Below are 16,603 nucleotides of genomic sequence, written 5' to 3'. Positions count from 1 at the left end.
TGTCCTGGCGGCTCTGCTCCTTCGCGTGAATATAAGGCGCTGATGTACAAAGAAAGGTCCTTTTTGGAGAGAAAAAAAAGGAGATACAGATGTAGCATTATTTTCAGTTAGTATATGTTAGAGCAACTCTAACAGATGTGCTAAAATAAATAACCAAATTTCATAGTTTAGCTCTTTTGTAAAATATAGAACTCAAAAAAGAAGAGTTTTTCAACAGACTTGCTATTTCTCATCTTGTATATTAAAATATTGCCATGTTATCAACTACCAGGGACCTATTCCTGGCCCTTGAAACTTTCCACGGACCTATTCATTCGAACTTGTCCAGCAATGCTCCTGGCGGCGACATCGCCATTGCGTGCGTCACCGGTACGAGACGCTGATCTTGGTGGCGACAGGCTGCTGCTACCCTGTATATATATATATATATATATATATATATATATATATATATATATATATATATATATATATATATATATATATATATATATATATATATATATGGTGCAAACGTCAAAAGCAACTCCTTTACAGAATAATATACATAACAAGGTTCATGCAAGAACATTAATCAATCCGATATGCTGTGAACTAAAATGTTTCAGAAAATTAGACATGTCTCACACTATGCCCAAATCTAAAAATTGAAGATCATGGTACTACTAATTTCCAAGCCGTCTTGCAAGTATTTTCTTTCGTTGATCATCGTAGAACTGTTGCTGTCTTGTTGATATGGTGCTCATATCAATATTCATAATTCTTTTTTCTTCTCGATCCCGCTCGAAATCAAATTTTTGTTTGTCAAGTTTTATCCTTTCTTCCTGCAAGGCAAGGGCTTTTTGGCACATCTCTTGTTTCTTCAACTCCCTCTCCTCTTTCTTCAACTCCTTCTCAGCATCCACCTCTTTCTTCTTTGCCAATAAATAATCCAAAGCTTCAATGCTCAAACGCTACTTTAATTTATGCTTTTTCCTTCTTAGTCCCTGTAGGCCTCTCCACTGTGGTTATTGTGGTTTGAGTCTCAGCTACAGTAACAGCGACAGGGTTTGGTGCATCAGTCACATGAGTTGAACTAGGCAGTGGCCTTTTGCTTTTTGCTGAATGGTTTCTGAGGTCCAGTTGGCGCCTATTCGTCCACTTCGAGTGGTCTTTGAGCTTTTTCCTAGCAATGTATGTACTGGAAAGTCCTGTGCAATGGGTCGTCATTCTTGTACATAGTTATTGTGTTTGCTTGCTGCAATGGGAAACAAAGATGACATGAGATTAAGCAAAAACATATAGGAAATTAGCATGTGAAGGTAGGTCATCTAACCTTGTCATCAACAGATGCACCACTCTGATTTCGGGCCTCTACCTTCGAAACACAACCGGCAAATATGTTGCACTCATGTAGCATACTAAACCACCTGACTCATTAGAGAGCTTTGTGTGCGATCAGATTCAAAATCTTTGTGTGAATGAAAGTAATGATGTATTCTTTTCCAATAGGTATCTTTTGATTGATTGACTCCTCTCACAGGATCCAAACTCACATTTAGCCATGCTGTAACACCCTCGGTATTACACTGTAAATCGTTTACTAAAACATTGCATGAGCATCGTGTTTATGTGTAAATGCATGTGATATGGAGTGTAGAACAATTTCCGTAACTTAAAATGACCAAGGGAAATGCTTAACGAAAGGTTGTTCGTGACGTATGAAATTATCAAGTACGGATGTTCGCGAATTTTTATTGAACGAAAACCCTATAGAGCGTATATACGAAACTTTAATAAAGTTAGAAATAAAACTTTGTAGGTGATGATGAAATACCTGCGGTCGAGAAATGAATTCACTAGCTAGCATACCTAATAGCGTGGAAATCAAAATTGACGCAAATCCGATCAAGACTTAGTCAAATTTCTTAAGTCGAAAAATGGTTTGACAAGGCTAAGTTTGTCAATTTTTGTAGAGTGATTGGGTTAAGGAGTGATGGAGTATTAGAGCTTGTTTTAGTAGCCTAATATGCCCTCTTAAGAATTGGATAGGTGTTTTGGCAAAGGAATCAACGATTTGGATTTTTAGGACGCTTTAAAAAGCGTGCATGGCACGTTTTTGGTCGAGTTCCTCGCGTTGACGCGGTCACCGTGCTCCTGTGCCGGCGGCGGCTCGCCGTCCTTGCGCGCGTGCATGTCTGGCCGCGTCCGACTGGCCACGGTGGCCGACTGCCCGGGCATGCAGTTGCTCCTCCCCACTACCGTGATGTGCGCTGCCGTTGACGTCGCTGCTGGTGCCCCTGGGGCCGCCCGCGTCGCTCCATTGCCGGCTCTGCTCCGCCAGATGCCGTCGCCGTTCCGCTCGAGTGCAGTGGCATCCCAGGGCCACAGTCGTCATCGCCAGCACGTGCACGTTCCTCTACGTCGCGTCGTCACATCGCATGCACCCATGGCGCTTGCGTCGCATTGCCACTACCACTGCTGCGCGTGCCTGCTGCACCGGCACATGGCCGTGTCGCCGTTGGCTTGCCAATTAAGGCGCTTGTGGCTGCACGAGCTGTGCTAACCTCATACGGAGCACGTGTAGCCTCCTCTGTGTGCTTTTGTCCTCTTCTATTGAGTGGCAAGCACCAGGCTGCGCTCCCCATCCACCTCCGCTTTTAATGGCGTCACCGAGCCACGCCTGAGCCAGCTCACAGCGCTCGGTCCAATCCAAGTAATTGTGCATGCCAGAAGCTTGAAGGCGAGCCTAGCTACGTGCCAAGCCCGCCCACTGCTACAGTCGTACCGTGCCGAGTCTCAATTTGACTCTTCCCCCACCGTCGACCATCTTTAGACTGAATGGCGACGCCTATCCAATTCGTCCCGCACCGTCCACCTCCATCCAATTCCAAGGCACTGTGTCTTCGCCTTGATCCCCTCCACCCCATGCGCATCCCACTTGCACTGCTACTAACTTCCCGGCCCCACTGACACGATCGCGCCACCACAGTCCATCGTGGAGTTTGTCGTGTGCGCGTGGCCGAACGCACTCGGCCTGTCCTTAGTCAAGCCACCACCACAGGTAGCTTCGGGGTGAGTTGTTAATGCCCATACTTTGGTTCTTTCACTTCAGTTGTGCCTTGGCTAATGGGAACGCGACTGTCGCCGTCGCAGGGTGTCCGCCGCCGTGGAGGGAGCTCCTGACCGTGTCTCCGTTCATCGCTTCACCGCTCACCGCTTCGCATTTGCATCTAGGTGAGCATCGACTCCTCAGTGGGGGCGGGAAGGGGCAGGCTGGCCGGCGTGACCGCCCAGTGCCACACCGGTGCGCGCGCGGGTACCCGAGGACCTGACCATTGTGAAGATAGATGGTTTTGAGGGCTAGATTGCTTAAGTCTAGACTATAGGAATAGTGTTGTGGACTGCGGATTGATTCGGTATTAGCGTGGGGACGTTTTCGCAAATGTGCCAAAGCGCACGGGCCTCCCCGTTGTGGGCCGTTGCCGCGCGGTTGGTCTGCGCCCGCGTGGGACGCGTCGGTGGGTCGTGTGCGCGCGCTGCGCGTGCGTGGGCCGCGTGGGTTGGATTTGGTTTTCCTTTTTCCGGAGAATTAGTAAATGCTTTTCCAATTTAGTTTTGAGCTAATCTTTGGAAAATTATAGTAAATGTTGTAGGTGTCCAAAAATAGTGAAACAAAATTTTTTAGGTTCACAAAAATATGATCTATCTATTGGTGTAGTTAGTTTATAGTTATCTATGACAATGATAGATTCATTAATTCATCTATGAAAGCTTAGCATTATTTAGATTAATAATTGTAGGAATTTTTATGGCAAATTGGTAATAGTTTGACCATGAAATTTTTACAGTAGGTTCATTGTATTATTATGTGCTCACTGTAATTTTTGTTGCCTAGAGGTTGATAAATAGGGTAGCTAGTACTCCTTGTTTTATCGTATATATAGTAAATCGATGTTAAGAATAGGGATGCCTTTAGTTGCTAAGATCATACATGCAATATTTCATATTTGTTAAGTGGTAATAATATGTAACTTAGCGTCTTAGTCGGTAGAGCTAGCTTAGTAGCTTGATAGATGTATTCTTATTTTAAGAGTTGTTGTTGCCATATTACTAAGTGTTGCATCACCATTTCATGCATGCAGATAACGAGTTGGTAGAGTTCATGCCTGCGGGTGAGCAGGAGTACGAGGAGATCATCGAGGAGTACGAGGAGGAGATTCTTGTATAGGAGGGAGCTCCAGAGCCATCAGTTGTTGACTTTGTTGACACCCCGCCTGCCCAAGGCAAGCCCCGGTGTATAACCCTTATTTTGAATGATATCTAGATAAATATATGTGATGTACATTTACATTACAGGCGTTTTATGGAAACTACATGCATAAATATACCTACCTATGAGTCCTACTAGCTTAGGTCGAGTAGCTTGAAAGCTCTAGTTTGGTTTTGGTGAATTGATGAAACCCTAAGTGCTAACCTAGTTTATCAAGTGATCATGACATAGGTAGCACACTTCAAGTAGAGAAGCTAATGAAGATCATAGCATGACAATGGTGATGGCATGACGATGATCAAGGGCTTAAACTTGAAATGAAGAAAGAGAAAAACAAAAGGCTCAAAGCAAAGGTATAAACCATAGGAGCTATTTTGTTTTGGTGATCAAGACACTTAGAGAGTGTGATCACATTTAGGTTTGATAGCCGTACTATTAAGAGGGGTGAAACTCGTATCGGAATACGGTTATCAAAGTACCACTAGATGCTCTAACTCATTGCATATGCATTTAGGATCTAGTGGAGTGCTAACACCCTTGATAATATTTGTGAAAATATGCTAACACATGTGTACAAGGTGTTTGCACAAGGTGTTCGGCGCTTTCGGGAAAATGAAATGCCTATTTTCTATTGCGCCGGATGCAAATTCTTGGTGGTTGGCACATTGGAGCAAGGGTGGAGAAGATAGAAGTGAGAACAGAGCTGATGCCAGCGTTGGTCCAGTGACCGGACGCTGGATCCAGAAGCATCGGACGCTGACTGCCTGCGTCCGGTCGCGTTGACTGTCGGTACAGTGGCTAGGGTTTACCACCGGACGCTAGGCTGTGTCCGGTCGAGGTGGACCGGACGCGTCCGGTCGAAGGAAAACCAGGTTTCGACCCTTACTGTACTCGACCGGACGCTGAGGTTCCAGCGTCCGATCAGTTTATACCAGAGCGTCCGGTCAGCGTCATAACCGTTGGAATCTGACGAACAGCATTTCAAGCTGATGACGCGTGGCGTCCATCTGTGGACCGGACGCTAGGTCCAGGGTCCGGTCAAGTGGACCGGAGCGTCCGGTCAGAACGCAGAGTACCCAGTGAAGGGGTACAACGACTCTATTTCGTGGAGGCTTCTATTTAAGCCCCATGGCCGGCTGTGGCTCACATCTTTGGCCATTTTCATTGACATAGCAACCTTGTGAGCCTAGCCAAAGTCCTTCCACTCATCTACATCATTGATTCATCATCATAGTGAGATTGGGAGTGATCCAAGTGCATTGCTTGAGTGATTGCATCTAGAGGCACTTGGTGTTTGTGTTTCGCTGCGGATTTCGCTTGTTACTCTTGATGGTTGCCGCCACCTAGACGGCTTGGAGCAGCGAGGATCGTCGAGCGGAGGTGGTGATTGTCTCCGGCTCCGATCATGGTGATTATGAGGGGTTCTTGACCTTTCTCCGGTGGAGCACCAAAAGGTACTCTAGTGGATTGCTCGTGGCTTGTGTGATCCTCATCTTGTGTTGGTTGTGCGGCACCCTATTGAGGGTTTGACGTGTGAAGCCAATTAGCGCGTGAACCTCCAAGTGAGTGAATCGCCACAACGAGGACTAGCTTGCCGGCAAGCAAGTGAACCTCGGTAAAAATCATTGTGTTCATCATTGATTCCGAGGTGATTGATCTTTATTGTTATTCATCTTTGTGATTGATTGGTACTTCATCTACACGGCGGTGTAACTATCCTAATCACTCTCTTTACTTTACCGCAAACTAGTTGACAAGCTCTTTAGTGTAGTTAGTTGTGAGAACTTGCTTGGTTGGTTGGTGTGGCTCTTTAGTTAGTCTTTGAGAGCACACTAACATAGGATAGTGTCTTTGCTATTGTGTAAATAGACACTATCTAAACTAGAATTGTGGTAGGTGGCTTGCATTTTGAGGAGGCTAGTGCAACACTTGCTTCGTATCATAATTGTCTAACCACTTTGTTAAGTGTTGTTGTAGAAATTTTATTAGGCTATTCACCCCCCCCTCTAGCCATTAGGACCTTTCATAGCTGCTATACTCAAGATTTCGGTAGCATGAGTAACCTGTCATTACTCACAATAGATGATTATTATTATCACCCATGATAAAAATGGTTAAAGGAAAATGGAGACTGGGTAGGGATATGGTTTGGGTATTGATGGGTGTAAGAGGTTATGTCCTACGGCCAATGAAGCATAGCTTGGTTACACTGTTTTCCTATCTATGTCGGTTAAGGATCGACTGTTGCATTGGGTTCTAGACAAGTCACAAACTTATTATCCTAAACACATACTTATGTTTGGACGCAGGGAAGACTTGTTGCTCTCTTGTCATGTGTTCTAGCTCTTTTCAGACCGACTGATGGGAGGCGGGGATGGTGGAGGTCTAAGCACCGCACTGAGTCTGGGACTCAGGAGTGAGGGCTTGGATTCCAAGTTTGGATGGGGACCTGGACCCCGTGACAGGAGAGTGGTGGGTTGGTCTTGCTTGTGCCTAGAGTACAAGCGGGACGTGTGTTTCGAAGTACCCAGCTGGGCATATTGATTCACGAATCACCGGACGATCTGGTATGGCTTGTTTACAGTCTAGCACCGTGATAAAAACTGAAAGATGAATGGTGACGAAATAAAACTCTTTGTTCAACTCTTGCTTGAATGTAGAACATGTGCTTACATAGAATGGTTAGATAATGAACTAATCACAAGTGCTAATAATAAACATACATAAGGATTCACTATTAGTATTATTTTCCGCAAAAAAAGGAAACCTAGCAAACCATAAAGCTTATCATGTCCCTTGGAGTCGAAAAATTATTCCCACTAGTTAGATAAGTCTTGCGAGTACATTGTGTACTCAAGGTTTATTTACCCCTGTTGTTGCAGGTATCGCTTGAGGAGTAGCCGTTGTGTGAAGGATTCTTCTGGTGGGTATAGATGGATCCTTGTATATTATCGATAGATGTATCTTTTCATTCCGCTGTTTTATTTTCACACTCTGAATTTGGTCCTCTAATAATGTATTTCAAAGAACTCTGGATATATGAAATGGACTAAGTAATGTAAACTCGTTCCTATTATTGGATCCTAAGGAAAAATGTGGATTATTCGGGCTCTCCCTCGGGGTGTGCTCGATAGAATCCGCCCGATGTAGCTCGCTCTCAGGGTGTTTAGTGTCTAGTGGAAGACAAGCGCCTCCGTAAGTGCGTTATTTTGGACGGTTCTGCCACACATGTCGACACTAACATCTCGTCCTCTTTAACAGTGAAATTTTGGACCTTTTTTAATTCCTTTGACCGCAGCAGGGACCTCATCGTGTGGTTGTATTTCATTATGAGGTGGGATATTGTTAGACACTACACCTGGAGTGAAACCTTCCATAATGATGTCGGTTAAAGGTCTCCTTGAATCCATTTCGGCTATAAAAACAAAACACAATGAACTGAACAAGGAACAAAACACAAGGTGCATTGTCCAGATGTAATAAAAATTATTGCCTAATAATTTTCTACAGACTGAGAGGGTGTTCTTGCCCAAATGTACTATAAATTATAGTCTAATAATTTTCTATAGACTGAGAAAGTATGCATACCCAGATGTACTACAAATTATAGCCTAATTATTTTGCTGCGGTCCGAGAAAGTGTGCGACCAGATCGTACTGAGTCTTCTGTAAACAAGCAGCTTAATATATTGTGTAAAAAACAGTCATAAGCAATTTTTCTTCTCATGCACTGCCAATTAGATGAGTGATCACAAAGACACTGTACTACTACGTGAAAATTGCACACATTTTTCAGTTGAACAGACGCACTTCAGCTCTAATTCCTTACTGATGACAACGATTTAGAACGTTCAGCTGATGAACTCATGATTTCAACACGGACTACAAACTTGACTCACCAGAGCACACGTCGAGGAATGGATTCGATGCAGCAGCAGCACTGTTGGGTGGAAGGACTCATCGTCACTGGCTTGCTTGCGTCGCATTCTCCAACCAAGGCAACACCGGTGAGTCCTGCTCCTCCCATCCGCCTGACGCCGGAGCAATGGGGAATGAATATAGGGCAGCGCAGATGGGATCTCCCCGGCGCACGTACGGCGGAATCTCTCCATGAGGATGCTGCGACATCACGACGAAGAGGAAAAGGCCGATTCCGAGGGGAAGCAAACAGCAGCTCCGGCGGTTAATGGGGCGACGGCGGCCGCGGCAGGGGAGGGGAGGAGGCGATGGACGACTGGGAACCAAATCGAGCAGGCAGGGCCTGTGATCCCCACGATGGGAAAGTGGCTGCAGGGGGAGGGGAGGAGGCCATGGAGCTGAGGACCGAATCGAGCACGAGCGCGGGAAGGATTGCGCGTGCGATGGGAAAGTTCAGCATGAGCGTGGGAAGGATTGCGTGCGCGGGCAGGCACCATTGCGAGCGATTTCGGCAGATGGCTAGCGAGCACGGCGTGCTATCTATGCCGAGCGAAATTCCAGGGATAACACGTTTGCTATTTTAAAAAACAATATAGCACACCCGTTGGAGCTCAATTTTTGTTGTAAAATTTCAAATATATAATACACAACAAGAGCACCTCTGTTCGAGTTGCTCTTAAGAGATATGGGAGCGCTGTGTGCCTTTTGCAGCTCTGAGATTTTGGTGTATATTGTCAGAATTTTGTATTAATTGAGTGGAGTGTAGCATATCGATGCATGTTGTATTGTTGTTTAATTGAGACGCGTTCGAAGCGTATCCCTCTTTGGGTACTATAGGGCTAAATTTTGCCCCGTCACATCGGATGTTTAATACTAATTAGAAGTATTCAATATAAATTAATTGTAAAATCAATTTCATAAATAGAGGCTAATTTACGAGACCAATATATTAAGCCTAATTAGTCTACGATTCGTTAACACGTACTAATCATGAATTAATTAGATTTAATAAATTTGTTTCGTGAATTGGCCCTCGCTTATGCAATAAGTTTTATAATTAGCTCATGTTTAGCCCTAATTGACATTAAACATCCAATGTGACCCGGTAAGGGTGGGCGTTCGGTTCTGACCGAAATATCAGGTCGGTTTCTTTGGGTTATTTTTATTTCGGTCTTTCAACATCATAAACCGAAGTTGTGCCGTAGACTGACCACTCGGTTTCTCAGTTTTTAATTCGGTTTCTCACGTTAACCCGAGCAAGATCGATACAGATAGATCAGCAGGATCCGCACAGTGCAAATGCACCACTACAGTAGGACATAATGTCTACATTCTAGCTCTTTTATCGACAGGAAAGGCTAGCGTCCGGACGTCTGGACGAGGTCTAGCGCCGGAATGTCTACATCTGCTTCACATGGGGGTCTGCGCCACTTTGTGTCCTGCACCCGCACCGTGTCCCGCGCTGCTCTGTGTCCCGTGCCCGTTTCTGTGTCCCGTGCCACTCCATCTCGATATATGTCTGCACGGTTCCCCTCGCCTGCTGCTCGCGCCCCCTCCACACCCACGCGCATGCAGGCGAGCCCAGTAGTTGCTGCAGATGGGGTCCAGTGTAACATGTGCAACACCATATCTACTTTTGCAACATCTAGAGAAATATTTGTAACATACGTCTAAAAACACGAGGGAAACACATGTGTAGCCATTGCAAAATATATGCAACTAGATAAAACACTTGCAACATATGTGTGAAACATATGCAATATCCGGATGAAACATTTGCAACATAAGTGTGAAACATATGCAACACCCAGATAAACACACGTGCAACATACGTCTGAACCAGCTGAAAACATTTGGAACAAATGCTTGCAACATACGTGTATAACCATTGTAACATATGCAACATCACGATCTACTTTTGCAACATCCACATAAAACACTTGCAACATGCATATGAAACACTTGAAACATATGCTTGCAACGTGTCAGACGCGACACTCTAGTGGACGGCGACCACCATGTCTGGCGAGCCTCGAGGTGGTCGCGAAGTACGGCACGGCCACGACACCCTTGTCGTCTCTGGCCGTAGGAGGAGGTGATGAGGATGACACTGGTGCCAGTGGCGGCGATGAAGGCGGCGGATGGGGAGGACCTTGTACCGGTACCCGTAGCGGAAGCTATCCGAGGATATAAGCAACACCACAAGCTTGGAGGAGCTTGGAGAGCGGCCGCATAGCAGCGGACGCCGCGGTCACAATGGTGAGGGGCGGGCGAAGCAGGACGAAGGCTGTGGTGGCGCGCGAGGGCCACAATGAGGATGAGCAAGAGACGGGGGACAAATGAGGGCTGGGGTGCAGCCACGGAGGAGATGAGAGCGACGGTGGGCTATGGCGAGTCGTCAGGGTTTAGACCACGATTGAGTGGGCTGAGATGCCATCAGTGGGCGGTGCTTTGACCGTAGGACTCGGGAGAGTGAAAGTGGACTGTGCGGCTTGTGATTGGCAGCTTGTGGAGAGGGAGATTTTTATTTTGGGAGCTTGTGAAGTAGGAGATTTTTATTTTGGAAGGCAGCGTTGAGTATCAGATTGTAGTGGATACAGTAAATGGACTTCAACCTTCGGAGGTCGGACAGCTAACCAAATGCGTAGATAAAAAAAATCACGCTTCATTGTTAACTCAGTATTACCAAATTTTCCAAGCCAGCAAATATCTTCTAACGTTTCATAGCACAAATCGAAGAAATATGTTATCAGCACAAAAACAATTAACGGAGAACATCAGGAACGAAAAATTGATCTTTCTGTCCTTGACAACAATTATTAACTGAGAACATCACGAACGAAAAATCGATCTTTCAGGGTATCTTCTAACGTTTCATAGCACAAATCGAAGAAATATGTTATCAGCACAAAAACAATTAACGGAGAACATCAGGAACGAAAAATTGATCTTTCTGTCCTTGACAACAATTATTAACTGAGAACATCACGAACGAAAAATCGATCTTTCGGGGTATCTTCAGTTTGCGCTGTCACTTCCAAGGGCCCTCTGGCCATCTTTCAGTACTTGCCTCTTGTCATTAGGTTCTTCAGAGTTACTCTGTCTTCCATGGTGGTGCCGATGGTGACGGTGATGGAGGTGACGGTGGCCATTCTTGTGAGACCTTCTGCCATTTCTCATCTTCTCTGATTCACTAACATCTCTATCATCTGATGACTCCAAGGATTGGCTCCTGAGATGCTTATGGCTGTTGGAATCTGACCTTGCATCCTCGTCACTTGATCTCATACGCTTCCCATGTCTCGACTTGACCTTGTCTGAGTCATCATCGGATGACCGATGGTGGCGTCTGCGGCTCTGAGAATGGTCCTTGGCAGATTTCTGTCCTTCCTCGTCGCTGCTGTAGTCTTCAGAGTCTGACCTTGAAGAGTGTCGGTGATGCCTTCTTTTGTGTGAGCGCTTCTTCCTTGGACGTTCTTCTTCAGACCTGCTCTCATATTCACTGTCGCTCTCATCACTTGAGTCAGTACTCCTTCTGGGTCTACGCTTGCGTCTCCTGGCATCATCAGAGTCGGAATGCTCATGCTTATTGTTCCTTCTGTGGTCCTTCCTCTTCCTGTGTTTCCGATCAACATCGCTGTCATAGTCACTATCAGAGTCTGAGAAAGAATCTCTTCTCCTCCTGTGCTTTCTTGATTTTAGCTTCTTCGCCTTTGCTTCTTCATCAGCCTTGGCCTTAGCTGCTGCTTCTAGCTTCTGCTCCCACTTTAGTGGGGCTTCTTTCTTCTCAAGGATCCTTCTTTTCTTCTCCTCAACCAGCTGCAGGAACCTTTTGGCATCCATCCCAAAAAATCAGATAGCACAAAACCTGTAGGGACGTGAAATGATGCAAGGAAGTGCATCTCATAGAAGAGACAAAAACACTGTTAGTTTTTTGAACGACTGAAACTAAATAACACAATAGTAAAGATGTAAATCTAATCAGATACATTGAAAGCTGTCGACAACAAACTTCCATGTACAAACATAACAAAATGTGGTGAATTAATTCCTAACAATAAATTACTTGGAGGCACTTTGAGCTAGTTTAAGCCTCACATGTAACCAAAGTATTCTCAGATAATACTCATGCAGTTCACTTTTTGTTCAAGTCAACTTCCTATGGAGAGTGGCCAATCAATCATGTTCAAAGCTAGATGGCTTCTAAGATTCCAAGCTCAAAAAACTATGTTAACAAAAGGGATCTCACAGGTATCACAATTATACGCAATATCCTAAAAAATTACTTCTGTGAGAAAGATACGGTAGACCAAAATCAGTTGCCCTTGATAAATGAAAATTGGCTCTTAAACATGATTATGCTTATGAATCTGGGTGCAGCAAAAGAGACACAGACTTCTAATTAATTTTAACTCCCAACATCCTATATTTCGAAATGACAGTAATACGAGCAGACACTGCACAAGCATGAAGGTTATCACTAGGAGAAGCTAAGGCTAATTGCAATCGCCACCAAGAAACAAACACAGAGTATGCACGATTATACACTTTCTTACCTTGTCCAAAATTCCGAAGTCAGGAGAAAGATCCTTCCTTTTTCTTTTGCTTAGACCGCAATTCACCTGCAACAGCAGCCCAAAAAACGCAGTTGGAAAATATGACCTCGAGAGAAAACAGTTGGCAATTTTGAAAGAGGTATTCTCGACTAAGACAAACACATCCGTGCATAAATTCCAATTCCTAGTACTGGTACATCGCACAACAGAGAGCTAACAAAATTCGAAGCCCATACACCCCGAGAATTCTCGAAAACGCGACAGATCTGAACCAAAACAACAGCCGAGAACCACCGCCCCCCAAACCCTAACTGCACTTTTAAGACATTTTAACCCCTGCAGCTCACAGATCCGGCTGCAGTCACCCCGATCTGGAGCTAACGCCACCACAAGACGCGATCTGAGCCCAAGCGCGCTACCATCATAGTCATAGCATCATAGAGTTAAAAAATTCGACGATTTTTTCGGGAAAAGATTGGGAGAAAACCGCAAAAAACAAGCGGGCAAGAGCGGGACTCACCGTCACCGAATTGGCGAAGCGCGGGTAGGCGGCGAAGGTTCGTGCGTGAAGGTCGCCGCCGCCTAGTCGCAGACTGAGAGAAGAGAAAGGGAACTTGGCCCGCCCACCGCCGCCTAGTCGCAGACTGAGGGAAGAGAAAGAACACTTGGCATGGTGAAAGGCCGACCATTTTATACGCAAGACAGCAGGTGCGCATAGTTGCGGCGTCTCAACGGTTGGCTTTCACGGAGTACCTTGTTTAAGTAACCTCAGACTATCTCCAACAACGTTAAAATAAATACAAAATCCATTCCATATTTGGTTACCGCTGATAAAGAGTTCAATACCTATTTTTAATCTTCTCTAATAACGGAACCTAAAAGATAACCCTTTCTGCAAATGAGTCTCTAGAAGAGAGGATACTCATATTTGGGTTGTGCCTCTACTGTAACCCAAAATACGTCTCGCATATAGGTATTCTGTTGGAGACCGATACAGTACCATCCACGACCCCATTTTGGGTTTGGGTCTCCATATGAGTCATCCATTGGAGACAGCCTTACATTCCATTAACGACGCACCTAGCGCCGGGACGTCGAGCGTAAGCGCGTGTCCGGACTCATTTGGGACCGTTCGATTGTCGTAACTGGAATCATCCGATCCCAACCAATTCACGTAACAATTTAATTCAGAAACAATACGAGCGAACCAAATTCGGACAGGAGCGTCCACCCACGCTAGTCACAGCGGCCCATCCCACGCCACTCGCGCGCGGCCCGGCCCTGCCGCGCCCCTGTCCTTGTTCCCCATCACGCCCCTGTCTCCCACCATGCCCTTGTCCCCGTTCCCCATCGCGTCCCGTTCCCCACCGCTCCTTCCCCACCCGCCCATATCCCAAGAGCACGAAACACTTTCAAGTGCAACATCGCAAAATTATGTAAACTATGTAGTGCAACATCGGAATATAAAACTGCAACATCACAAAACTATGTAGTGCAACCTAAAAAATTATATACTGCAACATCGAAAATTATATACTGTAACATCTCAAACAGTAGTACTGCAACATCGCAAAATCACCCATGAAACATGAAAAATGGAAACATCTCAAATCACCTTTCAGTGTTGCAACAATTGAAAAATGTAATTTCAACGATTAAAATCGCTTGCCACAACACGTAGGAAAAGTTAAAACTCACAAGTTGCAACATTAGGGGGGAAAATACAATCTCAACATTAGAACTCTCTTTTGTGCAACACATGAATCACCTATTGCAACATTCGAAAATCATCTGTTGCAATATCCAAAAACCCCATTACAACACGGAGAAACGACAAGAACGTACCAACAGCAAGGGGATGGGTTCGAGGTGCTGGCTGCTCCAGCCCCTAGCCCATTACCTTCGAGCTCGCTGGAGGGAGAATGGAATAGGACCCCAGAGATTGCCAAAACCCTAGCCACCGACGCGTCCCTCAGATCCGGAGGAGGCGGCGGAGGAGGAGGGCTCAGATCCAGAGGAGGAACGACCAACCTCGTTGGAGCCCAACCGTTGTCGGTTGGGGGAGCGAGAGGCGAGTCACTAGGGAGCACAGGGTAGCAATGGAGGAAGCGTAGGAGGGAGATCATTTCCAACATAAAGAGCACCAAGAAGGTTTGGATCCCGAAAGGGAAGTGAGATGTCTAATGGACTTCGAAGAATTTGGAGACTTGACAAAGTATGTGTGCATTTCAAGGGGTGCATCATTATAGGACAAAGTAATTGCCAAGTGGGTCAGTGAATACTATAAACCCAAATTTTCCTCCCCATGCTAGGTAACTAGATGTAATTTCTTACAATTGATATCAAGATTCAATTCTTACAATCTCAATTAGCATCTAGTTCCTTTTTCATGTCTAGGTTTACATTTGCATGTTTAATCTTTTGTCATGCATACACTAGGTAAATCATATGGTAGGCTTGCTCGGTTTCACTCTTGACCCTTGGAGCAAACCTACATGGTTTAAATTGTTTAGGAGCACGTCACATAGCTTGTTTTACAATTGTTCATCTAATATGTGCCAAAGTCTAAATTGTAGATAATTTCTCTCGAATATCACCTTCAAAAATAATTCTCATATTCATGTGATGTCATCTTTCAAGTGGTATTTTTTATTCTAAAATCAATGTGCATGTCTCCTACAAGTATTCCATACTTGGGTGCACAAATTTAGGGGGAGGTTACTCTACAAGTTGGATGCTTTGAGACTAACACATTTTCAAGCTTATCATGTGTGTAGTAGTCTCATTGCAAGAAAAATGGAGTCCCGGAGTTAAACATCATACTTCAAATATCCACCATCTACTGCAAGTGGTATAAATCAAATTGGTTTCCACATGTGGTATTTCTAAACCGATATCATCATGTTGATTTCACTTTGGTATTTATATGCTTTCTCCATGCATTATATAGATTAAACTCCTTTGTGCATTAATTTGCCAATTATGCATAAACTACATTCTCTAACATATGTATGCATATATTTAGGGAGAGCTTAGTCTATGTAATGTGAGAGTCAAACTTTATGACATATTCCACTCCACAAAGTTTGACCCTCCCTTGTGCTACTAATGTCTTCCTTTTTGGTGTTTGATTTCAAAGGGGGAATTTGTAGGACCAAAAGCAAGCCCGATCATAATAATTTACAAGTGGTAATGGTTCGAGAAAGAGAGAATAGTGAATTATGGTGTTGTCTATGTAATGGGGAGAATTTGTAGGAACAAAAACAAGGCTTAAATCCATAATACCACATGGGGACATTTGTAAGGGCAAGATAAGTTTTCAAAGATATTTACATGTGGTAGCTTTTAGCTTTATAATTGGTATCTTCAATTGGTATCTTTTAGCATCATATAACCTTGCCCTTTGCATTGCATCCTAGCAAGTAGATAGTTTTTAAATTCTAATTTTTTATTATTTGCTTGCTTTGGTCGTGTTGTCATCAATCACCTAAAAGGAGGAGATTGTAAGTAAAAAGGACCCTAGGCCCATTTACTTTGGATTTTGATGTTTGATAACTAACACAACCAAATTAGACAAATGAATTTGCAAGCGATTGTTTTGTAGTTCAATAGGGTGCAAGACATAACTTGGACGAAGGCGACACATTGATCCCACGATCAACACCATAAGCAAGACCCTAGAAGCACAAGAGAAGACCCAAAATATCAAGCAAAGTCTAAGCATGAAGATAGGAACCAAGCCAGACACAAGACCATGAAGAAACAAGCTTCATAGCACTGATCGGACACTAGCGGCATAGCGACCGGACGCTCCGATCAAGAGGCTCGGCAACAATAGGCATCAGCAACAGCAATCGAACACTGAGGATTGAAAGTGA

At 44.6% G+C, this 16,603-nt stretch overlaps 1 protein-coding gene and 1 pseudogene across 2 annotated transcripts; both read right to left on the bottom strand.

The window, feature by feature from the left end:
• Positions 1-516: 516 nt before the first annotated feature.
• On the bottom strand, positions 517-8,676 carry LOC136451737 (glutathione S-transferase T3-like; annotated as a pseudogene).
• A 2,161-nt stretch (positions 8,677-10,837) lies between these two features.
• On the bottom strand, positions 10,838-13,409 carry LOC136451736 (uncharacterized). 2 transcript variants are annotated; one of them, XM_066452421.1, is made up of 3 exons: positions 13,246-13,409; positions 12,726-12,791; positions 10,838-12,037 (listed from the first exon to the last, which is right to left on the bottom strand). In XM_066452421.1, exon 3 carries the CDS (start codon positions 12,010-12,012, stop codon positions 11,188-11,190), a length of 825 nt encoding a protein of 274 aa, XP_066308518.1. In that variant the 5' UTR covers positions 12,013-12,037; positions 12,726-12,791; positions 13,246-13,409; the 3' UTR covers positions 10,838-11,187. The 2 variants fall into 2 exon arrangements, with proteins under 2 accessions (XP_066308518.1, XP_066308517.1); XM_066452420.1 differs by having other exon boundaries at positions 10,838-12,071; positions 13,246-13,407.
• Between the last annotated feature and the right edge of the window lie 3,194 nt (positions 13,410-16,603).

Source organism: Miscanthus floridulus, chromosome 5, assembly GCF_019320115.1.
Source record: "Miscanthus floridulus cultivar M001 chromosome 5, ASM1932011v1, whole genome shotgun sequence".
Lineage (NCBI taxonomy): Eukaryota > Viridiplantae > Streptophyta > Magnoliopsida > Poales > Poaceae > Miscanthus > Miscanthus floridulus.
Note: the sequence above shows the minus strand (reverse complement) of the source record. Positions and strands in the feature narration are given on the sequence as shown.